The following is a 27,012-nucleotide window of genomic DNA, read 5'->3' as shown; positions in this document are numbered from 1 at the left end:
ACATACTGTGTATTGAAAGCATTACTGTGTCTTCACAATATGACATAATCAAATTAACCCTTTGAGAGCTGTAATCTTTTCCTCAAAAATGTTAGCGCAACATTTAACCAATTTTATGAATTTTCTGTAATTTTCTTTCATAATTTTGGACAAAACGGATATCACATTGCATTGGCTAGAGTTTTTCATCAAAATTTTGGCAAAAATCTGAAAAATGTTGACTTGGGTACATTTTATAAAGGTGACAAAAATTGACTTTGGCGCTCAAAGGGTTAAAAAGACAGAAAATACACACTAGCTCCTCCCAGTATTTTTGAGTGTTCTGACCTTGAAGTTTTTGCCTGATTGTTCAAGAGTGCTGTAGCCTGAATTGCTGTGTCAAATGCTTCATCTATTGTCCCAACCCATGTGACCAGATATGAACTAAGAATGTTTCCATGTTGTGGTATACCGATACATATATGTTACAACTGTTTGTAAATTGAATCTGTGACAATGTTACCACAAGTTTGCAACTTCATTGAAATTGTTACTTTCAACATCACAAGCAATATTCACTACAGATTAATTCCAAAAACCATAATACTTTTTAAGTATACTACTAAATAGTAGTAATTGAAATAAAAATATGAAATTACTTTGACTGCTGTCATTGTATCACCACTTTATATAACAAGTGTACTTGCCTTTCGCCAAGTACTTCAAGCTTTATACACGCTAAACTATCAAAGCTCATTAAATATGCCAATTCTACATGGTAATTAATAGTAGTTTAGTCAGTAAACATCATGTTTTAATGTAATATCTGTTTTTAAGGGCATTCAAATGTTAAAGTTTTTGTTAATAAACAACATATGAGACGTGTTATGGTTCTCTGGTTGTAACAAACTTGACCTTGTGATGGAACAAAAACTTGGAAGGATCAAGGTTAAAGTTAAAATTGCTATTTATACCAATCATTTATTTTCTGACTCTCTGCACTGTCAAAGCAATCAAGGATTGCAATAGGTCATGGACTGTTGATAGTTGATACTGAGAAGCTAGCGGGTACCACAATTGATCATTAAAGCTCCACTAGCTATAACTCTTGAAATCTGTTGACCTGAAAAGGGCTTTCTATTTTCTCTGGTTCTCTTTAAATTCTACCAATTTAAAGGATATAGTCTTTTACAACTGAAAAACTGGACAAGTAAATTTGAATTTTAATCGTTATTTTGATTTCCAGCCATTTTTAAAAACTGGTAATATTACAAAGAAAACAATGCATATGATCTCCCAGTTGAAAACATTCAGCACTGTGCATTATATTGGCCTACTCTGTTGTTTCTGTGAAGATATTGATGCATATTTGCACGACATACCGTGTTTTTGCTTTATTTACATGAGGGTGCCATTTTATATTTGGACACATGTTTATTGTTTATCTTCTTCAAAATTGCACATGCAGTCCCAGTGGACAGTTTATTATACTTTTATAAACACCCCTTAATGAGTACATTCCAACAAACTTGTTTTAGTTTGGAAGTAAAAATCACAAAAATAATGCTAAAAGATACAGTTAGTGGGCCTTTAATAAATATTATAAAACAGGATATTTTCAGCTCTCATCATTTTTAGCGAATGTAGCTAAGGCTGTCAATTCGCTAATTTAAAATTCTGCTGATTTAAAATTTTCCCCATATTCACCATGGTTACAATGTCTATTTAGCTAAATTAAAAACCTGACTGCAATGAAAATTCAAAAGAGCTAAAAAAACATGCAGCTAATTCAAAGTGTTTTTGATACTGAAATGAAAAACCGTCATTGATACTGAAATGCCTGCATGGACTCCAATAGATCATCAATATTAGATAGTTGATACTGAACTTTGCATCAAATCCAACAAAATAACTTGATTATTGACTTACTCATCTCCCAGGACAGTACTCATAGCCTGTTTCTTCAGATAGTTTTTCAGCAATCTGTCTCTTGCTCTGTTGGATTCTTTCACGGCTTTGTTCAATCTTTGCCTTCTAGCTGCCTGCATTTAATTGTAACAACCAGACATAGTAACTTGAGTGTATACAACGAAAGGACATAATATTTTTGAATGACAATCTATTGTTTGAAGTGACATGTTATACCATTACATAAAATAATCTTGCATGGACAGTATAGAGGCTAAGCTGACACATCCAAGTATGTAACACACAGGTATCAGCAGAGACAGAGGTATCAGCACAGACCCAGGAATGTAATACACAGGTATCAGCACAGACACAGGTATCAGCACAGACCCCGGAATGTAATACACAGGTATCAGCACACTGACCCCGGAATGTAATACACATGTATCAGCACAGATCCTGGAATGTAATACACAGGTATCAGCACAGACCCTGGAATGTAATAGACATGTGTTACCACAGACCCTGGAATGAAATACACAGGTATCAGCACAGACCCTGGAATGTAATACACAGGTATCAGCACAGACCCTGGAATGTAATACACAGGTATCAGCACAGACCCTGGAATGAAATACACAGGTATCAGCACAGACCCTGGAATGTAATACACAGGTATCAGCACAGACCCTGGAATGTAATACACAGGTATCAGCACAGACCCTGGAATGTAATACACAGGTATCAGCACAGACCCTGGAATGAAATACACAGGTATCAGCACAGACCCTGGGATGTAATAGACATGTGTCACCACAGACTCTGGAATGAAATACACAGGTATCAGCACAGACCCTGGAATGTAATAGACATGTGTCACCACAGACCCTGGAATGAAATACACAGGTATCAGCACAGACCCCAAAATGTAATACACAGGTATCAGCACAGACACTTGAATGTAATACACAGGTATCAGCACAGACCCTGGTATGTAATACACAGGTATCAGCACAGACCCTGGAATGTAATACACAGGTATCAGCACAGACCCTGGTATGTAATACACAGGTATCAGCACAGACCCTGGAATGTAATACACAGGTATCAGCACAGACCCTGGAATGAAATACACAGGTATCAGCACAGACCCTGGAATGTAATACACAGGTATCAGCACAGATCCTGGAATGTAATAGACAGGTATCAGCACAGACCCTGGAATGTAATACACAGGTATCAGCACAGACACTGGAATGTAATAGACAGGTATCAGCACAGACCCTGGTATGTAATACACAGGTATCAGCACAGACCCAGGAATGTAATACACAGGTATCAGCACAGACCCTGGAATGTAATACACATGTATCAGCACAGACCCTGGAATGAAATACACAGGTATCAGCACAGACCCTGGAATGTAATAGACATGTGTCACCACAGACTCTGGAATGAAATACACAGGAATCAGCACAGACCCTGGAATGTAATAGACATGTGTCACCACAGACCCTGGAATGAAATACACAGGTATCAGCACAGACCCTGGAATGTAATACACAGGTATCAGCACAGACCCAGGAATGTAATACACAGGTATCAGCACAGACCCTGGAATGTAATACACAGGTATCAGCACAGACCCTGGAATGTAATACACAGGTATCAGCACAGACCCTGGAATGTAATACACAGGTATCACCACAGACCCTGGAATGTAATACACAGGTATCAGCACAGATCCTGGAATGTAATAGACAGGTATCATCACAGACCCTTGAATGTAATACACAGGTATCAGCACAGACCCTGGTAAGTACACAGGTATCAGCACAGACCCTGGTAAGTAATACGCAGATATCAGCACAGACCCTGGAATGTAATACACAGGTATCAGCACAGACCCTGGAATGTAATACACAGGTATCAGCACAGACACTGGAATGTAATACACAGGTATCAGCACAGACCCTGGTAAGTAATACACAGGTATCAGCACAGACCCTGGTATGTAATACACAGGTATCAGCACAGACCCTGGAATGTAATACACAGGTATCAGCACAGACCCTGGAATGTAATACACAGGTATCAGCACAGACCTGGTAAGTAATACACAGGTATCAGCACAGACCTGGAATGTAATACACAGGTATCAGCACAGACCCTGGTAAGTAGTACACAGGTATCAGCACAGACCCTGGAATGTAATACACAGGTATCAGCACAGACCCTGGTAAGTAATACACAGGTATCAGCACAGACCCTGGTATGTAATACACAGGTATCAACACAGACGCTGGAATGTAATACACAGGTATCAGCACAGACCCTGGTATGTAATACACAGGTATCAGCACAGACCCAGGAATGTAATACACAGGTATCAGCACAGACCCTGGTATGAAATACACAGGTATCAGCACAGACCCTGGTATGTAATACACAGGTATCAGCACACTGACCCCGGAATGTAATACACAGGTATCAGCACAGACCCTGGAATGTAATACACAGGTATCAGCACAGACCCTGGAATGTAATACACAGGTATCAGCACAGACCCTGGTATGTAATACAAAGGTATCAGCACAGACCCTGGTATGTAATACACAGGTATCAGCACAGACCCTAGAATGTAATACACAGGTATCAGCACAGACCTTGGTATGTAATACACAGGTATCAGCACAGACACTGGAATGTAATACACAGGTATCAGCACAGACCCTGGTATGTAATACACAGGTATCAGCACAGACCCTGGTATGTAATACACAGGTATCAGCACAGACACTGGAAAATATGATATCAGGAACGTAATTGTGAACACCTTCATTTGTAAACAAAGAGAACGTCTTTCAGTTGACTTAGAACTGAAGTTTGCGTGCGTAACTCTCCTCTGGACCATAGCCCCTTTAAAGGGACTGTGTGTGGACTTTAGTTAAAAAGTTACCTGTCTTTGTTCCAATGGAGTAAGAATAAAGTTGTGACAGTGGGCCCAACACTTGTCTGCAAACAAATCATTTGAAAACCATGCAAACCCTTGGTGCCAGACTTTTATTTCTACATCGCATCTTCTGCATTTTTCAAAAAGCATATTTCATTTTCACAAGTTACACAAAAATTAAATTAAATTTTACCAAGCTAAAGACGTTCTGTCATGTTTGTTTCATAAAGCTTATACATCTGAGATCTAATGCACAAAGGTCATTGACCCTGTTCTCGGATGTACGTTATGTTTTCATGATACAACATAAATGTACAAGCAGTAGTCCCCTCGGACAACCATTTCTGGTAATTGGTTGTCCAAAATCAATGTTTAGTTGTCCAGGGATGTGGAACTACCATTAATTTGAGCCCTGATATAAACAGACTTCATTAATTAAACTGAATGAGACATTCTCCATACTGCAATCACAACTTGTGTTGAACCTCCAATTCATGTAAAACAATGTAAGACAACAAAAGCTCCTTGGAAAGGAGAACTACATGTATTCAATGTCCAGTTGGTATTTATTACAAGACATACTGGTATGTCGTCCCATATATCGCTGTGGTTTGAAACCCTTCTAAGTTTGATGTCTTCTCACTATGGCACAGAGGAAAGAGGCGACAGTTTTGTCAATGATGAAATTGTCAAGGCAACTGGTTATGTAAACCATCAGACAGTCATGCAACATACTCATTATGTATACTGTCACCTGTTCCAATTGTGCAACAGTTACTATGGAAAGAGAAAATCTAACCAATCACAGATTTTAAGCGGATGGTCGCTTTTTAAAACAGCGCCCTCATATAAGCATTTTGAATACCAAGGAACGCCCCTTTGACCATATATGGGCGTATTTAGATTACAGGTGACTGTATACCTTGAAGTCTTTTACAGTATGCATGCACCAAAACTTATGATACAAGACTTTAACTGAGTTAGTATCGGGTAATACCAATATTTTACATGAAAATATGCTGTTATTGTGTTCTGCACTCTACATACAGAAAACCTTTTTGATTTATAATATCAGTAACATTATACAAACATCAATCTTTTCTTTACATCATTCTGAGTTAACAGCTCTGCAATCACCACTGATAACAAAGAATTAGGTCAAACCCTAGTGATGAAATGGTTAAAGTAGCAATGGTATTGGGAAATATCCCAATAGCAATGACATTTAAAATTTGTATCATAACTTTCAGTACGATGTAGTTCATGTTATTTTGCTTTTTCTATTTTTTTTTGTATTTAATGACTTTGCCATTTATCCAGAGTTCACTTACCAGAGTTTGCTTCTTGAGCTGCGGCACTCCGCCATCAAACACAAAGACAGGTTTGATGCGGTAAAAGAGTAGTTTGCATATCCTGTTGAACAAACCCAAGAGATGAGCATTTGGAACAGCATTCCCATGGATATCTCTTATTCCTTTGACGGATTGGTTCAACCAAAGACTGACATCTAGAATAATTATTGTAATGGAATATAGCCAATAGCTTCATCAGGATTGTATAAATGATACATGTACACTTTACAATAATTATTGTAATGGAATATAGCCAATAGCTTCATCAGGATGCTATAAATGATACATGTATCATATGTTTGTAATCATAAAATACTGAAAACATTTCCTTTGACTTAAACAGACACAGCATCTATTTTTGAACATTCACATGAGAATTTAATGTTATCATTTTGCATGATTCAACTGCCTGACATTTTTTATGTTTTCACATCAGTAATTCATAAAAAACCTGGATACTTCGATGTTATTAACAGGTTATTCCCTCTCTTGGGGGAATAAATATATTTAGCAAGAAATAATCACTGAGCTAAGTGAGGTTATTTGCGTTTGAGGTGCCAGGACTCTTTTGTTCAAAATGTAAACCTTTGATCTAGCCAATCAGATGGCTATATTCAGACAGGGCATATTATAATATACATCATGCCATCAAAATATTTCCCTAAATGCTCTTAAGGATGATAAATACCTTTTAGACACTTTCAGATTTTTATTTTTTTCTCAATTGAACACGTCCCAAACCCCAATAAAGTATACATTTTCTGAAAGCCCTGATATAGAGCTATCCGACCAAGCACAGTGCACGGTCATTATTTGCATAATGGTCACGTGACAAGCGTTTTGCTGAACCTTCCAAAAACCGGTTTTTCCGGCCTTATGCAAACACGCTGCAAGATTTCCAGTTGGAATTTCTTCATTGACAAGCCTTGACAATATCCTTCAAAACCGTGTCTGCGATTTTTTCTCGGAGGCTCCATTCAAATTATATGGCGTGATAATTAAAATTCCTTGAAAAGCACCTTCGTCAAACACCTTTAAGAGCGCATTAAAAAATAACAAAGGCATATAAAGGAAATTCCAGACACTGATTTTGAGTTCATTATGTTTCCAAAGGACGGTGTGAATTTCAAGCAGCTAGTGTTTGTGAGCGCGAATTGACGAGGTGCCAAAGAAGGGTACTTCATTCACACATTGAATTCGAGAAAAACGCAAAAAACATGTTTTGATACTTCTACTCTACGGCATTTGATAATTAGACGTGCACGAGCCTCAACACGGGCATAATTTGTTACCAAGTGATGATGTCGGCCGGGAATGACAGTTGTTCAGAGAAAAAGTCCCAGGAAAATAAAATAAATCGCGGAAAACTACCAATTTTTGGAACCCTGCGTGTCGACACATCACCACAGCGAATGGCTTCAGTGGGAAAAACAATGACGTCAGCAGTCATTACTGATAGCGGGCGTGTCCTAAATTCATATGCAGATAAGCTTGTTTGCGTTCCCCAGATAACACTCCCCTCACACGCTATATAGACATTGCAGAACCGTAGACTTGATAGCGTACTATCGCACTAATTGCAAAGTTAATTCTAGGACGCGCCATTGCGCAATAAAATCTCGAATGGCCCTCATTTCTACGTTTGACGCGCCACTAAGGGCGCAACATTATATGAATGGGTCGATCACGCAGAGTTCACGTAGTTCATACATTCGCGTAGCTCCCCGAAGGTCATTACCTCAGTCATAGTGTGACATGTAAAACGATTCAGTTACCTATCAACCTTTGCAATTAAATACCCACTACAGTATATATGGTGGAAGCTGGGTAGAAAGGACTGATGTAAAGTAAAGTAAAGTAAAGTAAGCCTTTATTGAAATCGTATCCCAGTTGGGATCTTGATCATAAAGTACAATAAAGGTTTTGCAAAAACAACAATGAAAGAGTATATATAATATATATATAAATATAAATATCTATACATGAGGTCAACATATTAAAGGTTCATAAATAGTTTACTTTGTCTTTTTCATTTTGTCTTGTCTGAGTTTAAAACATGTATGTATGTATTTTCCCAATTCACATAGTGATGCTTTATCTGTCCTTGAAAAGATGCTTACAAGGTCTTGTGTGCCTCTGAATGCGTTTTACAAATGTTTAGTTTACTGAAAAAATCATGCCTAATGTTTGTGTATCCTTTGCAATGAAAAAGAAAATGTATCTCATCTTCTACTTGTTTGTTTGGCAAATTGGGCATGCTCTGTCTATGACATCAAGGTTTCTATATCTACCTGTTTCTATGTGTAGTATGTGTGCACTAATGCGTAACTTGCACAGGGCTGATCTGTGATCTGGGTTTTTTATAATATGAAGGTAGCTTTCGAGAGAGAAATCTTTTTTCAACTCTCTGTATGTGCGAAGTTTATTTTTATGGTGCCCTTGTCTGGTATCATCATGAATCAATTCAAATGCACATTTTTCAAATAGCTGTTTAACTTTTACATTAAAATTAGTTTTAAACTGTTTGTCATTTTCTATCTTTACATTCATGGCATCTCCAATATTTACGAGCAGCAACGATTGTTTATTCCTGACACCCAATTATCTGTATGTGCATTGTCCAGTTGACAACCCAGATCATAAGCCTCACGAGTCAGTGTTGTATCTGCTTTCTTACTTATTTTTAACCAATATTGACCATTTGTGTTATGCTTGAAACAATTAGAGGATATCTACCCAGTTCCATTAAACATGCTATGTTGGATGCTTTGTTATTCACTTTAAGTATGTGCTTGCAAAATTTAATGTGCAACTTTTCAATTGTGTTTGTTAAGTTTGTGAGTATGGTTTTTGCATTGTGCATATGTCTGCAGTCCATACTTCTGTACAGTATAGCAGAATAGGTTTTATCATGGCATCAAACATTTGTAAATGGACCTTAATTGGAATATTTGACTCTGCAAAGAGTAACTGTCTCAATTTAAAACATGCCTTCATAGCTCTGTTTTTCAAATCAATTTGTGCTCTGTTTAGTTTTCCTGTAATATTTAACTTTATGCCAAGGTAAGTATATGTTGACACATTTTCCAACTCATTACCATGTATAGTAAATTTAAATTTGTTGAAAATTTTCCCCGATTTGTTGAAAACCATGATTTTTGATTTGAGAATGTTTATGCCTAAATGCCATTTTTCACAATAATGCCCTATTGAATTTATAGCATTCTGTAGCCCCGTAGGTGTCTCAGATAGTAGAAGTAAGTCATCGGCATAAAGTAGACATGATAAAGTACTCCGTAATAAAGTTGGTGGGTCATTGGTGACACAATTAAGCGAATCTTTTATGTCATTAATGTATAGGTTAAAAAGCAGTGGGCTTAAGCCGTCACCTTGCCTTATTCCTCTCTCCATGGGAAACTGTTCAGTGAGTCCCTCTTTCACCCTAATGCAACCCTTCGAATTTAAATAAATTGACTTAATGATGTTATAAAATTTCCCTGTGATACCATACTTTATTAGTTTGTGTAGAAGCCCCACATGCCAAATTGAATCAAAGGCTTTCTGAAAGTCTATGAAATAGCCAAAGATATATTTTCCCTTACTCAGATACTTTATAAGTAATTGTTTTAAAACAAATATATGATCACATGTACTAAACTCTGGCATAAAGCCAATTTGTTCCCTAATTATAAGGTTTTCATTTTTAATATGAGTAATTAGTCTTTGTTTTAGAACTGAAGTAAAAAGTTTACTAATTGTACTTAGCAATGTTATCCCTCTGTAATTTCTCGGGTCATTTTTGTCTCCTTTTTTATATATCGGTACAATAATGCCTGTGTTCCATGCATCAGGAAAGTGACCGCTAGCTAAGATTATGTTGAAAAGGGTTTTGATTTGTTTAATTAATACATGTCTACTTGCTTTTATCATTTCATTTGTTATTTTATCCATACCTGGGGCTTTCCTGTTCTTTAAAGTACTGATGGCTTTTTGAATTTCTAATTCAGAAATGGGTTTGTCCAAAGCTGAGATCTGTGTTCCCAGCCTCTGTTGATCTATCATGACATTCTCATCTATTAATGGCAAATCTACCTTTGTATTAAGTGCCTTAAAATGACTGTACCACCTTTCTTTTCAATTGGTGTGTGTTCACTGCTATTATTTTGTGAATCTGATTTCAACTCATTAATCAGCTCCCAGTACTTATTTGGGTTTGATTTCCCCAAGCTGTCTAATTTGTTTAAAATCTGACTTTTAAATTCTCTTCTCTTTGTTTTAACTAGACGTTTATATTGTTTCTTTAAATTGTAGCACGAGCTCCGTAATTCAGTATTATATGGGTCTCTGCTCAACTTAGTTGATAATTTGTAAACATCATTTTTTAAATTACAAGATCATTGGTATACCACTTTGGTTTCCTAGAGGTGCTTAACTTCTTGCCCTTTTGTTCCTTTTTTTTCCTTATAATGCGTTTATGGAGACTAGCTCCTGCTGTTTGTAGGAATATGTTTGATAACATTGCACAAGCTGTATTAACTGACTGTATTGTGGCATCAAAATTTGTTTTGTTAAAATTATTAATGAGTGATGCAATGTGTGGATTATGTAATGCTTCATAAAAGTAATACCTAGAGTCGCTGTCCCATACAAAAGTAAAATCATTGCTACGTCTATCTTGATTAATTTTTATATTAGTATCTACATTATTTAAGTAGGCGTTAGTTTGTAACTTAAATTAAGTCTGGCAATGATCTGATATAGAAATGTTTCGTGGGTGAATCTTAAAAATATAATTATGCTAAATATGTTAGCACTGACAGTACTATAGTCCACAGTACTGCTGCCATGCCTTTGGTGACAGGTAAATTTTCCGATACTCTCCAATACAACTACCATTAAGAATTACCATATTAGTGGCCATGCCCACATCTAAAAGTTGGTCACCATAAAATTTTTTCATTGAAATATCCTGCGAATCTCGGTTTTTGAATGCAATTTCTGCATTTGATAAGTGATAGTCTTGTTGTTCATAAATAGCAACCTCATGTATATTCTTAGTACGTGCATTGAAATCTCCAGTGAGAATAATTGCCCCCTTTTTTGAAAATTTTGCAATATCTTTTTCCAACAGCTGAAACTGGTTTGACTCTTTCCAGCTAAAAATACTTGACCCTTGTGGACTAAAATATAGGGTACAAATAAAGATATCATCAACTAAGTTAAAAAATTTACTATCTAAACGAACCCAAATAAAATCTTCAGAACTACTTTCCATCTGCGTAATACCAGCAGTAAAAATATCTCTAAAATAAAATGCAACTCCTCCAGAGGGTGAGCGTGCCTTTCTATGTTGTTTGGTTCTAGTCGAATGAAAATAACTATATTTTGAAATATTAATATTTGAGTCAACTCTTGTTTTTGTCTCTACTAGACTTAAAAAATCAAACCTTTCTAAACTACTTAAAAAACTGCTATCTCTAACTTTCTGTTCTAAATTTCCATAAATATTCCATGTAGTAAATTTCAGTGTACTTCTCGCTATTGAGGAACACACCATGTCAAGAGTTGTAGATGATGTAGGGGCAATGGTGTTTTGGAGCCGTACGCATGTGGCATGGCCGATGAATATAAAACAACGGCACTGGCCGCTGCGTAAAGGTGGAAAGCTAGTCGACACTCGGATTCTTAACGCCGGTATAGTTGATGAACCCAGGATGATCGGGCAGTCCCTTAAATTGAAGCGTTTGCAACGTCTACCGTCCATACAAACGAAACGTTGAACACTGCAAGGAAAATATCCATGATCGTTTTGAAGAGCAACACATTTTAGGTCGGACACATCTCGTTTTCCAGAGTAGCCAGGTCTTTGCATAGAACAACACCGCTGTGTAAAACCCATTGGCCAGAACCAATGATCGTAAATTTGATAATACATACGAGTTATGTTTAAAAGTTGATGTATCGATCACTTTATTTAGGTCGTACGGGTTACAGTCTCGTGCTATATCAGTGTATGAGTAGCCTAATTGTCGATGCGTGCAAATCGAGGGCCACTCTCGGAGAAATCCTACCGGTGCGCTAAGCTTTGATCATGATCGTTTCCACAGTCAAAATCACAGTCCTTAGCAATTTGTACAGTAGTTCAAGTCCGACATCATCACATAAGTCACGTAAACAATTGAATCAAACCAAACGGTTTGCTGTTGCCATTATTGGGCCTGTTGCGTACGTACAAGGAAAAACTTTGCAGTAGGCTTGGTTGGTTACGGGGGCCCGATCTCCAGTATTCTCCTTTTCTTGACTTGATAGACTATTGTATTTTCTACAGAAAATTCAAGGTTTTTACATGTGTGATGATGATGGCCCCCGATTTTCTAAAATGGCCCCCTTGGGACAGGAGTTGGGGCTAACAGTGGCCCGTTGTTTTCAAATCCTAGAATGAACACTGTGTAATTGTTTATGTAACATTGCGAAAAAGACGTCAACCAACGTAAAGCGGCGCGTGCAGGCTCCGACCAACCCTAAGCAAAGAGTGATAAAACGTCGCACTGCTAAGAAATCGTCGTTGACACGATGTCTTGACCACACCAAGAAAAATGACTTGCTCTCTGGTGTAGACTATGTCTGGAACTGTACGAATACTTGTTTATTGGACTAGGCTTCGACAAACAGTTAATTACGGTTTATTGTTTACAGGCGGAAGTAATCCTGGTGTTCGGAGAAGTCACAGCACGTCATTATGTAAATTAGCTAGTGCAACGCAACGTTGTGTCACTCAAGATGGATTATGGAAATAGCAATGCAAATGTGTCCACAATGTTTACAAAAGCTCCCCGATTTAACCGGGATAGCCACGTGCATTTGTTTTGATTTTTAAAAATCGTGAATTACACGGAAACCATTCCTTGTCTTGAACTGGCGACACATCTCAATTCTGGGTCCTACTTCAAGGCGTATTCTCAGAGAATTTTGAAAATTTGACAGAAAAATGAACGATTTGGTATTTATCATCCTTAAAGCCGCACTTTTCAATCCCAGGTTCTCGCATTAGTGGAGTTCTCCTCCCAGTCAAACACTTGGCCAGTACGATGTTTGATTTCTATAACATTGATTACACAAACTGATCTCAACCTTTTGTCACCTTTTGCTAATCCTGCAAACAGAGTTTATACAAACGTTTGATTGACGGTCGGTTCAAATCGCCAACGGTCATTGATACCCCACCATAAACGCTCGAATTTCCTTAGAAATTTTCTTCCAGTGGCGTTAGACTTTGAATATAACCACAGAGTTCGATCGGCAGCAACTTCGCGCTGACCGCTTGGCAGTCTGTCTGAGTTTTTGCGGCCGGGGAAAACCAAAGAGTGGCATTTTCTGGAGCGTGTGCCCGCGTGTTGCCTGTTTGGTGACCACTTACCGAATGAAAGCCGCCATAGCTTCGCGTCCTTTTAAAGGGAGGCTCCACCTTTAAAGGCGCCCTTCTCAATCCCAGGTTCTCGCAATAGCAAATGTGTCAATAGCTCATTAACAGTTTGTCATTCTTTTGTTTTCCATTGAATATTTTATCAAGTACATAATATTTATATTAGATAAATCTGATAATTGAGTGGGGGCTTTAAAGCTCCATAAGCTATATCTTTTGGCTATTTTTTCAGAACTTTTGTTTTGTGGTTTCCCTACACTTTCTGCATTGAATCCCTAAACTGTAATTTAATGCCAAGTATTTAGCGTATCAACACAACCTATATGAGTATAATCTCCATTGTTATTGTTGAAAATTGTAATCATGTCCAGACTAGTATGCCGTTCATACACAGGCCATTGAAACGCCTCTGAAACGGTTCTGGGCCAATACTGACACAGAAAGTTACGTGTGGACACTCCGAAGTGGTTCTGAAGCGTTTCAGATTTGAGACGGTTTAGTCGGCCCGACCAGAGCCGTTGTAGGGATTAACTCTATCCGCAAATCGCTGTGTGGACAGACTGAGCCGCTTCAGAAGCGTTTCAAACGCCCTCACGCGACAGGTATTTGTAACATAAAACAAACAACAACCAACATATAATATTCACTTTCGCCATGCATGGCTGCCAAACACAGCACTATATCTCGCGGTATACTGGTCCGACGAAGAGATAAGCTGGCTACCAAAAACCCTATCAATTCGACCAGAAAAAAAATTACGATTTGAAAAACGTCGAATTAATAGGAAATTAAAACTGTCGAAATAATTAAGTGGTCGAATTTAATTCGAGGAATTTAATTTAAGACGAGGAAGAAATTTAAGTGAGACATGTTGAGACTGCTTCAAAGCATGGACTGTGAAATTTTGTGAGTCGACAAATTAGGTAACAAAAAAACCTCAAACGCATGTTGGTGTCACATCAAAATCAAAGTGGCCGCGATTACAGATGGAACAATCTGTGACACTGCCACCGGCCGCTCGACGGACGACACGTAAGTTGACATCGTGTGCCAGCCCTTGGAAATATATTGTAACTCCTTGACAGGCAGATGTATGGAAATCCGGTCACGACATGCGACATGCGACCTGCGACTTCAAAACTGCGACCTGCGTCCTGCGAGTTTGAAACATGCGACCTGCGACTTCGGCATTTAGACCTAGGTGTAACCTGCGACTTCACAACAGCCACCTGCGTCCTGCGTGTTTGTCAAACTGCGACATCAGTCTTGATTTGTTCGCACCATTGCTCTGAACACGAGCAAGCAGAATAATTTTTACTCGTACTGTGAACTTCTAAAATAACTTGTTATCTGCATATCTTCGCACATCGAACCAATATTGTATACCTATGACCGTCGAAGTTTATGTCTTTCATTGTAGAGTTCTTTTCATCCAAAACACATATCCAGAAGAGTCCCACAGAGCAGTCAAATGAAAGGATATGTGCTCCAAACGAATGAAATTGCAGGAAAGAACGAAAATCAACAGCACACCCTGGACGTGATTTAAAACAATAGCACTTGTGAATAGGACTATTCTATTTGAGAAGAAAGTGCCGTTTTTCTCGCAATTTTAGCAACTGTAACGACCCTTTATTCTTTAATACCTTTCCATAAGTTTAGGGCTTATACACACAGTGTACACTGATGTACAGAACTTTAAAAAGTATTCTGCTGGGAACGAGCAGGGGTTTACACTCTAATGGGCGCAGTAACACAATGGTCACGTCCATAGGTTCAAGGACGTTCACGGGGAGATACGATGGCAAATAGTGCAGTGTCGTAAAATTGCTTAGACTAGTTTTAAGAACGGTACAATATCTGGTCATCGGTGTACCGCTACCTGTGAATCGAAACGACAAGTGTAGACCTATAGCTTCGAAATTTTATGAGAGAGACACCACGACTGAGACCGACAGTAGCACAACAAACTATTCCCAATTGTGCGTCCATGTTTGATATAGACATCTCGCAGATCTCTATAGGTTATTCTGGTTTCTCAATCGAATCAAAAGTCCGACATTGACAAAATTGACATAAAATAAGTCCGAAAAGTTGTTTTATTCAACTAACTGATTCATCTCCTTTGATATCCCCTGAGCTACATGTAAACAGTCCGGAAAGACTGACATCGATGTCTCCGGGGCCCCAATTTCTTCACCGTTTTGCAAAATAATTCATCAACCGGAAGCATGGGCAAGGTCTTTGTACGTTGGTCAAAACTAATGACAGTATTGGTCAGGATGTAACATCGGTCAAAGTAATATTGAATATGGAAGACGAAAATGCTTTCATCGATTGACAAAAATGAGAGGGAACGAGTCAGTAAATATCGAACCATAAAGGGGAGATCGAGACTGCATCCCCCATGATTAATCAACTGGGAACAAAATATATATTTCGATCAACAGACTTACACAACCAGAGACAGCATTTTATTCAGCTTTAAAATAAGTCACCGCCTTTCCTATAATAACACCCTTTTTGCGTTTCGATCTACTCTGCTCTGTCCCTCGATCTACTCTGCTCTGTCCCCAACCGGTATGGCCGTCCGGGTTTCGCATGCCGTACTGACTGACACATGGTTATTTCTTCACATATTTTTTCATCGTTTGGCATAAAACACAGCATCTCTTTTGGTGCACAAGGCAAATCAACGTTTAGAAGGAAAGTCACAGGAGGTTAGGATATTATATACCGTAGGTGAAATTAGAATGGAATATTGAAGATGAAAAGACTTTATCGGTCGACAAAAAATGCCATAAACCGAGAATTGAGATTGTCTATTATTTATTAATTGGGAACAAAATACGATTGAGTCATTAATTTTGTGTTTGATTCGTTTCAAAAATGTGCTCCTACATTCTTATCCGATTGTTTGTGTTAATAAAACTGTTTGTTTCGCCTCGGATATTTGTAGGGAAGTTTGGATTAGTGTGTACGGTAGGCCTAATGTTTTGTTTCTGTGGGGAAAGCTTATGGCGAGGCGAAACAAACATTTTTATTAACACAAACAATCGGATAAGAATGTAGGAACACATTTTAGAAACGAATAAAACACAAACTCGACACAAAAACATTTTGGATAGTTAGTTGGGGAGCCTCTTTCACTTTCTTTACAGCCAGTACGACGTTGTCCATTTCAGCCATCTTGTTACAAACAATGCTTGGCCATACACACCTTTTGAACACGAGAGGGCGCATTAAGACGTCTTAAACATCAAAACAATGGCTTAATTTTGTGCATGTGGACGCAAGCGGACTCAATCCATTAATCCCCTGTGTTTACAAATCACAAATAGTGTTGCAGAAGCGTTTCAATTTTTCCCTGTCTGAACATAGTATAGAATTCATTTGTACACAATAAACAATGATAACTACACACATACCAGCTGTGTTGACAAAAAGAATATAATCGCAATTTCAGCATGACAAAGGGATTAAGGTCAGACCCGGTAGTTGATATACAGAAGCAGAATATTGAAAAACTTGCCACAAGTTACAGCTTATGTCCCTGTAACATGGAAACTTCTGACTCACAACACTATGAATGTAGGATTAAGTCTGAGCATGGATGTAACAATATATCACAAAATTGCAACTTTTAGCTTTTTAAAGCTGGCTTAGCTGTAACTTCCCATGACTATATTTGTGTAACAGTGTTTGGACAATAGTTCCTTGTTTCGCTACATAAAGCATTTTGAAAACCAGTATTTAAATTTTGATTCACCAAACATGTGTCTAATCTCATCAGTGAGAACAGAATTCCAGCATAGCATTCATAAGAGTTCATTTATACATTTAAGAACATTGAATATTGTAAACAGTGTGTTGTATTTACAAGCCTAATGTGTTATCTTTAATAATTCCATCTTTTTAGGATCTAGGGTAATTCTTTAGGGAGGAGAAAATCAAAATGTACTTGTATGCGATATTGACAGTAACAAATATATCATATCAAGGTCAGACTTCAGTTATCTCCCCATCTTTGACACTTGACATCAGTTCAACCAGGGACATTGCACTGAGGAAGCACGCCAAATCAAACTGCACACTTGTTTATGTGTTTGGTTAAGTGTTAAGGATTGGCATGATGGAAACCAAATATATCCTACGTAACAAGGAAGAAGTTCGGGGCTTAAAGTGGAGCTGCATGTTGCCAACATTAAGAGTTTTTTTTAAGGAATATTTCTCATCTCAGATGACGAAGAAACCCCCTCATACCACATATTTTCAAAAAGCAGACGAATCTAAGTTTAGTATCGTAGCAATAGTTTACTGGAAAGATAAAGGGGGTGTATATTTGGGGCAAAAAACCTCAATTTTGGTATTAATGATAAAAATTAATTTAAGTCAAAAACTTGATACTATTTTCTAAAATGTAATATTTCATTTGAAACGAGTATATGTAGGAAAAAACCGACTATTTTATTTTATTTGGCATTACCTATCCCCATTCAAGAATGGCAAAGGTTTAAAGACTGACACTCAAAAAAGTGATTTAAATCATGATTAGCAAAATTAAAATACCTCTTATTCAAAATGTAAGAACTTTATTGCCAAACAAAATAGTCGTTTTGTTATACAGCATTTCAAGAACATAATGTGAAAATTTCAGAAAATTTTACCCAGCAAGATTGGAGTTAAATTCTTTGGAAATCTTTAATAAGGAGAAACAAGAAGCCAGGAAATTGGGTGATTTGCATATATTAACGCTTCTTTATCACCCAACTTGCGACTGCTTGACAAGCTAAAAGGTGAACCCAACCAAAGTTTTAATGTTGGGTTTAAAAATTAATTAAATTGAATGAATATTTGAAAAAAGTGACTTTGAGCAAAATATGCTGAGTTGGGTGCGGCGCCCCCGTAAAGAAGTCTTTCTATTATGAAATGTTATGCAACAAGTTTCTATTAAAGGAGAGTAGATGACACAGGTATTAATTAAAGTTGGAAAAGTTAGAATAAATGAAAAGCTGTAATTTATGATACATGTCATCAGCCTGAAGTGGTAATGATTAAACATTGGCACTTGAACATTATATTCCAATCTCTCTTATAATATTTGTGTGACCTGTGGTGGCACTTGATATTGCGATTTTACAGGGAACTGTCAATTGCATCTACCGTAAGTCAATTGGACCTCATCATTTGGCACTTGAGAATTTTGGGTTGACAGTAAAATTCATATATGCATCATGGTCATTGTCCTCTATTTCAGATTGAGGTTCCTTCCTCCATACTCAGGGATGTAGGAAATAGCCGGCAGCCGGAAAAAACAACCGGCTGTCAGCTAAAATTTGCCGCTGTGAAAATTTAGTTTTCGTAAAATATCAGAACATTTTGCACAAATTTTATGTGCACAGACACTGCTTGTAACCGCCTGTAACAGTGTTTTTAGGGCGGTAAGCAGGTAAATGTTACCGGGGTTCTCCTTGTTATATCAATGCAATCAACAGAGGGACAGCAGCAATGTTACTGGGGTTCCCAAATCATTTACCAATATTCCCCAACCTTAGCGAAAACACTGTGTAACCAAAATTTTCTACATAAAACTTATTATATGGTTTGGCACGTTCAATCATGGATATTTCTTGGAAAAGAAAGACACTGTTAACAGTTTTAATTTCATTCCCATGTGCATACATGACATGTACTCATTCTGTCATGCAAGTCTATAGGCATATCAGGTGTTGGTGATAACCATGACAATGCTTATGCTAACAACAATATACTCATTATTTTAATTCACAATTTAACGGAATCAGAACCGTATCAATGCTTTTTCTGTTGTGTTGGCAGTGTAGCGCTTGCCAATTGGGTATGCTACCAAAATGGTCAACAGTGTGTATACTTTAGACTGGAAACAACAATTTAATCATTGAGAGTAGCCATGCTTTTACTGTCTATTGTCATATTTGGCAAGATCGAGGCAAGATGCAGGATGCAGACTCGAAGGAAAACTTCACTAAGGCCAGAGAAAAAAAAAAATCTTGTTCATTGGATTTTTTGGACCAAGTTTCAGAAGCGGTGTCAGTGAGCGAAAAAAATTTTAAAACATTTTTTTTAGGCCAAAGGTCCTTCTGACTTTTTTGCTGGGATTCAGACAAGGCAAAATGATCTTTTCCCCTTATAGGCTAACCAGAAATATCTCAGACAAGATATGCTGATACTGGTTATTGAATTCAACACTACATTTCTCAACAATAACATAGGGAATTACATATACAGTCAATGTTTGCACAACAGTCACATTCAATCAGAATCCCACATGCTCGCAAAACCCAATGAAGTGTATGGCGCCGCCTGCTGAGCAGCGGTACTAAAGTATTTGCAATGCAAAAGTATGAATTTGCCCACATCAAAAAAATTTTCCATATCGGGCAGAGTAGAAGCGGCAATTCCAATGAACAATTTTTTTTCTGGCCTAAGAGTCATTGAACCTTTGGTTTTTCAGTCTAGAGTATACACTGTCGACTGTTCCGTTAGGGTCTAAAGATGGCATCCCTTATGACTAGGAAACAAAACAATGACGAAATTTCCATGAGACTTACTTCGAGTGTGACTATTTCTGTGCCCAGCAGATTTACTTGGCAAAATCTCTGTGCCTTCTATGGTCAGGAACTGTAGCCCTACAGGCCAGTGCTACACAGCCAACATGACAGAAGAAACCGGCGCACAGTCCCTGTGCTACAATTAGTATTACTGCAGCAAGGATGTCCCTATATTGTTATGTGTTAGCATGGAGGTAAACACTACCACAGGCGCTTGGAATTGCTGATATGGTGTACGCAGAAAGAATGGTGTCTTTCTTTTTACATTCATCTACCCTGAACCCTGAACACCTCAGCTCCAAAAATAATTCAACCAAAACCATTCAAAAAACCGCTTGAAAAAAATCAGGTGAATGCCCGGGTATTTTTAGTTGGGTTAATGTTAATAAAATGAGTGAAATTTGGTCGTCTTTTTCCTTGGGTAGTTCTAAGGCAGCTACTGGCAGTAATTAGTAGGACCCTACTGAGGGGTCAATAAAGCACAATCTAGCTCTTCGTGGCAGGGCTGTGTGTTACCAGTTATAGGCCTCCCACTGTAGGTGGTCATAGATATAGGCAGGAGCGGGTCACCTTGACCACTATCCATTTTGACCCCATTAATTCACACCCTCTTGTCACTGGTTGTGGTCACCTCAACCCCGGTACCCCAGTCACTTCAACCTCGTTACACTTTTTCTGTTCTATTACAACATATCATGCCACTTGTCAAGGAGAATTGATGGTATTTCTATGAGACAACCTGCTTGCTTCAAAACAATAATTTAGCCATTTTGATACACAAATTGCAGGCACCATGGTGTTGTGCGATATGCCTGTGCGTAATAAGTGTGGCGACGATTGGCATTGTACAAGAATAAAATGCATCTGCCCATGGAGTTTAATGGTCTGCCTTTTGGCCATGAAGGGTTTGGGCACCTGGTGTGTTCCTGGCGTTACTAACTTTCACTAAAGCCCTTCAAAGTGCCAGGACTTGCATGAGTGTCGAACGAATCAGATGACGTCCTTTCGAGATACTGTATAGCCCTGCGTACCGTGCCGGGAATACACAGCACGGTATGCAGGGCTATTTGTGATAATAAAACAAGTTGTTGGCGGGGGGAAAGGTATGAAGATCGAGATGACAAGGATGGTTGGGGTCGAGCTAGGTGACCAGAGCTGACGGTGTCGTAACGGTCACAGGTCGAGGTGACTGGAAGCCATGTAGCGTAGGCCTACAGCTGGTAACACACAGCCTGACCTAGCTGCAGTACAGTAGCTCGAGGTTTTGCCTGGGTATTTGGGTCGGACGGCGCGGCAAAACCGTCCGACCCAAATACCCAGGCAAAACCTCGAGCTACTGTACTGCAGCTAAGCCTGACCCTGTCGAATAGCTATAAAGCACAATTATTAATCATAATTTTCAAAGGATACCAACACCAAGGACTTTCCCTTCGAGAGATTCCAGAGTAACTGGTCTGCCCGAAGGTTCCAACAACTTCCATAAGCCCTTCACTCCCATTACTTCGATCAGGTCCTACAATTCAATGGGCATCAACAATCAACACGATCGATCCGTCTGTTTATGCGAACCTGGTGTACGATGCAACTGTTTGCACATACAATACTGGATTGTTTTGTGCTTCTAATACATCTTAAAGATACTAAAGAGTAAACACTGCCGAATGCATACACGAAACATTGGAAAAACAACTGACTTGGAGAAAATTCCCCAAACAAAATTTTGAACTGCCGCGATACAAACACCAGTTAGTGGACTGAAACCACGGAAGTACATGAAGTATGAAGTACCGTGGTACCTTTCGCAGAGCGCCACTTGCGTTGACCTCACTAGACGCTGTACAAACGCAATACGCATGCGCGAGTGTATCTCTGGACTCCGGAAGCCAACAGGGCGTGCACAAGGATAGAGGCAGTTCCCGAGATAAGGAGACAGGGCGTTTTCATTGGTCGCAATGATAACGCCCAGGTCGAAAGCGTTGCAGAGCGCATGCGCAGATTATCGCCATGTTGCCTTGCGTTTTGAGAGGACGTACATGTAGGCCCACGCTCCCTGCGTTTGATTGATTCTTCAGGAATCCTGTCGAATCACGTTATGTTACAATTTTTCAGTGTAAGAAATGTTACCCAAGCAGCTGCACGTCATGAAATCGAAAAACTGTATACGATCTTTAACACTGGACCGCAAGTGTAATGTAAGCTAGCAAAACCCACAGGTAAGTGGAGTTGCCGTGTACGCTTAGAGACACGCTTACGATCCCCACATTTGTGGAGGGACCGTGATAGATAAACTACTACACGGCAACTCCACGTACCTGAGGTATAACCAGGGTCCCTCCTCAAATGCCATGAGACCTTGCTATAACGTTGTGCTACATCGATTCTCAGAGTGCTGTTCTGCGCGGTAGGGGGAGAGAAGCGGTAACATTTGATAATTTTTAACATAAGACCGTAGGTCATCAAGTTATTGTGATGGGGTTGAGTGGATGTCGGAGAGTGAAAATTGTCCGTAAACGACAAGAAGTCAAACACTGCTGAACAGACTGTGTTGATATTTGGTACAGATGTTAGGACCATGTTCAAGGTTCCGATTCCTCAAAATGGTGCCAAACGAATTAGCGGTTAGATAGATATGGGAAATTGTTGACCCTCTTTTTCTACTAATTTATTTTAGGGGCCTTCCATATGTGTATTTTTGGAAGGTACACCGATACTGCACTTTGGACTGTTTTATGAATTATGGAATAGAAATGAGTGTTAGATGAATGCTAGAAACATGCAGGATGCACTGAATGGAAGTATCAGACATTTCCATGCTCTTTTAGGCATCAAAAGCGATAAAAATAGCATATTTCATATTTTAGATTCTCACATTTGAGACGACCCTAGGCATTTGTCATATTATCTCATATCTGCTCCCTTCAATCTTCAGTAAACATCCTTGAGTCAATATACAGACTTTGACATTCACATTCTAGAGATTAGCCTGTTCACCCACAGTTCCCTGGAAACAGGTCCAAGATCACCATTCTGATAAAAATTAGAGGAATGTTGACAAAGTTAACTTCGGAGACTGATTTTATTGTTTTTGAGAGAATGGGCGATTCTGTTTGGATTTTCTTCAATATATTCTTACTTCGAACACTCTATTGAACTTGTCTATATGATACAAATGAATGTTGACAAAAGTGGGCTTTGGAGACAGATTTTATTGTTTTTGAGAGACTGGGTCACTACAGTTGCAAGAGCCATACCCTTGTCTCTTTTCAAATTAAAGCGTTGTTTTTGGAATTTCTTCAATATATTCATACTTCAAACACTCTAATGAACTTACGTTGGTAACAAATGACAGGAGTGTTGACAAAGGTTTGCACTGGAGACAGATTTTATTGTTTTTGAGAGAATGGGCTATTATAGTGGCAAAAGCCATGGTCCTGTCTCTTTTCAAATTAGAGTGTTATTTTTGGAGTTTCTTCAATAAATTCATACTTCAAACACTCTATTGAACTTATCTAGAATATATATGACAGGGATGTTGACAAAGGTTGGCTTCGGAGACAGATTTTATTGTTTTTGAGAGAATGGGGCATTATAGTTGCAAAAGCCATGCGCCAGTCTCTTTTCAAATTAGAGTGTTGTTTTTTGGAGTTTCTTCAATAAATTCATACTTCAAACACTCTAATGAACTTATGTAGGTAACAAATGACAGGAGTGTTGACGAAGGTGGGCTTCGGAGGCAGATTTTATTGTTTTTGAGAGAATGGGCCATTATAGTTGCAAAAGCCATGCCCCAGTCTCTTTTCAAATTAGAGTGTTGGTTTTGGATTTTATTCAATATATTTTTACTTCAAACACTCTATTGAACTTATCTAGGATACAAATGACAGGAATGTTGACAAAGGTTGGCTTCGTAGACTGATTTTATTGTTTTTGAGAGAATGGGGCATTATAGTTGCAAAAGCCATGGTCCTGTCTCTTTTCAAATTAGAGTGTTATTTTTGGAGTTTCTTCAATAAATTCATACTTCAAACACTCTATTGAACTTATCTAGAATATATATGACAGGGATGTTGACAAAGGTTGGCTTCGGAGACAGATTTTATTGTTTTTGAGAGAATGGGGCATTATAGTTGCAAAAGCCATGCGCCAGTCTTTTTTCAAATTAGAGTGTTTTTTGGAGTTTCTTCAATATATTAATACTTCAAACACTCTAATGAACTTATGTAGGTAACAAATGACAGGAGTGTTGACGAAGGTTGGCTTCGGAGACAGATTTTATTGTTTTTGAGAGAATGGGCCATTATAGTTGCAAAAGCCATGCCCCAGTCTCTTTTAAAATTAGAGTGTTGGTTTTGGATTTTATTCAATGTATTCTTACTTCAAACACTTTATTGAACTTATCTAGGATACAAATGACAGGAATGTTAACAAAGGTTGGCTTCGGAGACAGATTTTATTGTTTTTGAGAGAATGGGGCATTATAGTTGCAAAAGCCATGCGCCAGTCTTTTTTCAAATTAGAGTGTTTTTTTTGGAGTTTCTTCAATATGTTAATACTTCAAACACTCTAATGAACTTATGTAGGTAACAAATGACAGGAGTGTTGACGAAGGTGGGCTTCGGAGACAGATTTTATTGTTTTTGAGAGAATGGGGCATTATAGTTGCAAAAGCCATGCCCCAGTCTCTTTTCAAATTAGAGTGTTGTTTTTGGAGTTTCTTCAATAAATTCATACTCCAAACACTCTATTGAACTTACCTAGAATATATATGACAGGGATGTTGACAAAGGTTGGCTTCGGAGACAGATTTTATTGTTTTTGAGAGAATGGGCCATTAAAGTTGCAAAAGTCATGCCCCTGTATCTTTTCAAATTTAAGTGTTGTTTTTGGAGTTTCTTCAATATATTCATACTTCAAACACTCTATTGAACTACCTGACGCCCTCACGTGTGCCTTATATGTGTTGTCTCCGATAATTACTCATTCTAAGTGGCGATATAGAATCTAATCCCGGGCCATAGTCAACTAAGCATTACAGAGACAATGTCTACCAGGGTGCAAGAACTGTGCAGTCGCTCGATATCACTTGAAGAATTGAATACTGACAGCGGCAAAACCGGAGAAAATGATGATACGATAAAAGATATAATGGATGAACTTGGTACTATGAAATTGTCTATCTCCGGTTAAATAGAATCCCTTTCTGATGAAATAAATAACAAAATAGGACAAATTGACGCTAAAATGAGAGAGGTCAGGTCAGAGCTACAGCGGAAATGTGAACATGTTAAATTACTCAGGTATGAAACTGAACAACTACGAACACGATGTTTAAACTCGAATCTGAAGCCGACTGTACTACATCGCAATCAAAACGCAATGATTTCATTGTTTATGGAGTTCCTGAGCCTGCAAACGGAAGAAAGCTGGGATGATAGTGAGGAGAAAGTGAAGCCCTACTGAAAGACGAATATAACATTGACGGTGTGGACTTTGAACGTCCTCATCGGCCTAATACCCCTTCCCTTCCGCGACCAATCATTGCCAAGTGTACAAGTTTTAAACAGAAGGAACAGGTGTTAACAGCAGCACGGAAATGCGAATACTCTGAAACACAATACCCTGTTGCTGAAGATTTCTATATCCGTGTTCGTAACATTAGAAAGAACTTATCGAAATTTGTTAGACAAGCCCGGCAAAACAACCAACGATGTAGGCTTTCTTTATATGATAGAATTATTATCGAAGGTAAAGTGTTTGTGTATGATACAATGTCAACGATGATATCAAACCAAAAGGTAGATCAAAATAGGGTCTAGGCCAAGGTCTAAAGTGTAATAAAATAAAAAATACCGCAATTATACGGTGTCGCTCAAATTTGATCAGAATTGGTATATACCAGTATGGGTTACCAATGATCAACAATAAATGTTGTTTCTATCTGTTCAGTGGAGGAAAATTCTATGTTGATGTTATGACAATGATTTCTGCACAGTACAACCAGAAAAACAACAAGAAATATTTTAACCAGAAAAACAGGAATGACAAAAGTAATTAGGGTCTGAAACTTTAGGTACTGGAGGTCAACTTTAGCAACATGCATAGCAGAAACAAGCCCCTCTTAGTTTGAGTATAGACGGTCTTCGCCCCTCTACTGTCTATGGTTTCATCAGGTCTGTTAATATGTAACAGTTCATAAACAATGACAGGAAATGATTCAAGATCAGTGGAGTTGGCCTGTTTCTTACTGGCCTGCATATTTGCAAGATTTCACTTTTTCTTACCTCATTTGCACATTTTTGACACTGATGTGTTCATTTGAACAAATTCACATCTCAACCCCTACATCTACCTGTACACCAAATACTGAGACGGTAGATTTGGCGGTATGGGAGCCTTTGTGTGTGACGGACATACATCCGCACATACCACAAATCTACAGACATGCCAATCAGATGCAAATGAACTGATTCAGCTTATACGATAACCTCACATTGGTATACCAAATGTGAGCTAAAAATGATAAGGATGTCTTCTCTAAAACTTGTATCTGTGAAAACCATTCTAATACTGCTGTTGATATTTCAACTAATGTTTTGAAGACACTGACACTTAAAATACGAGGGCTAAGTTTTTCGCAGATGAGTTTCAATCAACAATTGCAAATCACAATATCCTTGGATTTGTAGAGACCTGGCTTAGTGGATCTGATGAAATGCTATGTATTCCTGGTTACGTTGGTTTTAATATGCCAAAGGTAAAACGATGTAAACGATGGCGCAGGGCAGGGGAGTTGCTGTCTATGTTAGT

The 27,012-nt window shown here is 38.3% G+C and overlaps 1 protein-coding gene across 1 annotated transcript in view; it reads right to left on the bottom strand.

Moving 5' to 3' along the window:
- The window catches only part of LOC139118197 (DNA excision repair protein ERCC-5-like), a 37,381-nt gene extending 15,483 nt beyond the window's left edge, over nucleotides 1–21,898 (bottom strand). The window contains exons 1-3 of the mRNA XM_070681490.1: nucleotides 21,616–21,898; nucleotides 6,172–6,347; nucleotides 1,909–2,021 (exon numbers count right to left, since the gene is read on the bottom strand). Coding sequence (XP_070537591.1) covers nucleotides 1,909–2,021; nucleotides 6,172–6,347; nucleotides 21,616–21,703 — 377 coding nt within the window. The 5' untranslated portion in view covers nucleotides 21,704–21,898. The remainder of the gene's footprint in view (nucleotides 1–1,908; nucleotides 2,022–6,171; nucleotides 6,348–21,615) is intronic.
- Between the last annotated feature and the right edge of the window lie 5,114 nt (nucleotides 21,899–27,012).

This window comes from Ptychodera flava, chromosome 19 (genome assembly GCF_041260155.1).
Source record: "Ptychodera flava strain L36383 chromosome 19, AS_Pfla_20210202, whole genome shotgun sequence".
In the NCBI taxonomy this organism is placed as follows: domain Eukaryota; kingdom Metazoa; phylum Hemichordata; class Enteropneusta; family Ptychoderidae; genus Ptychodera; species Ptychodera flava.
Note: the sequence above shows the minus strand (reverse complement) of the source record. Positions and strands in the feature narration are given on the sequence as shown.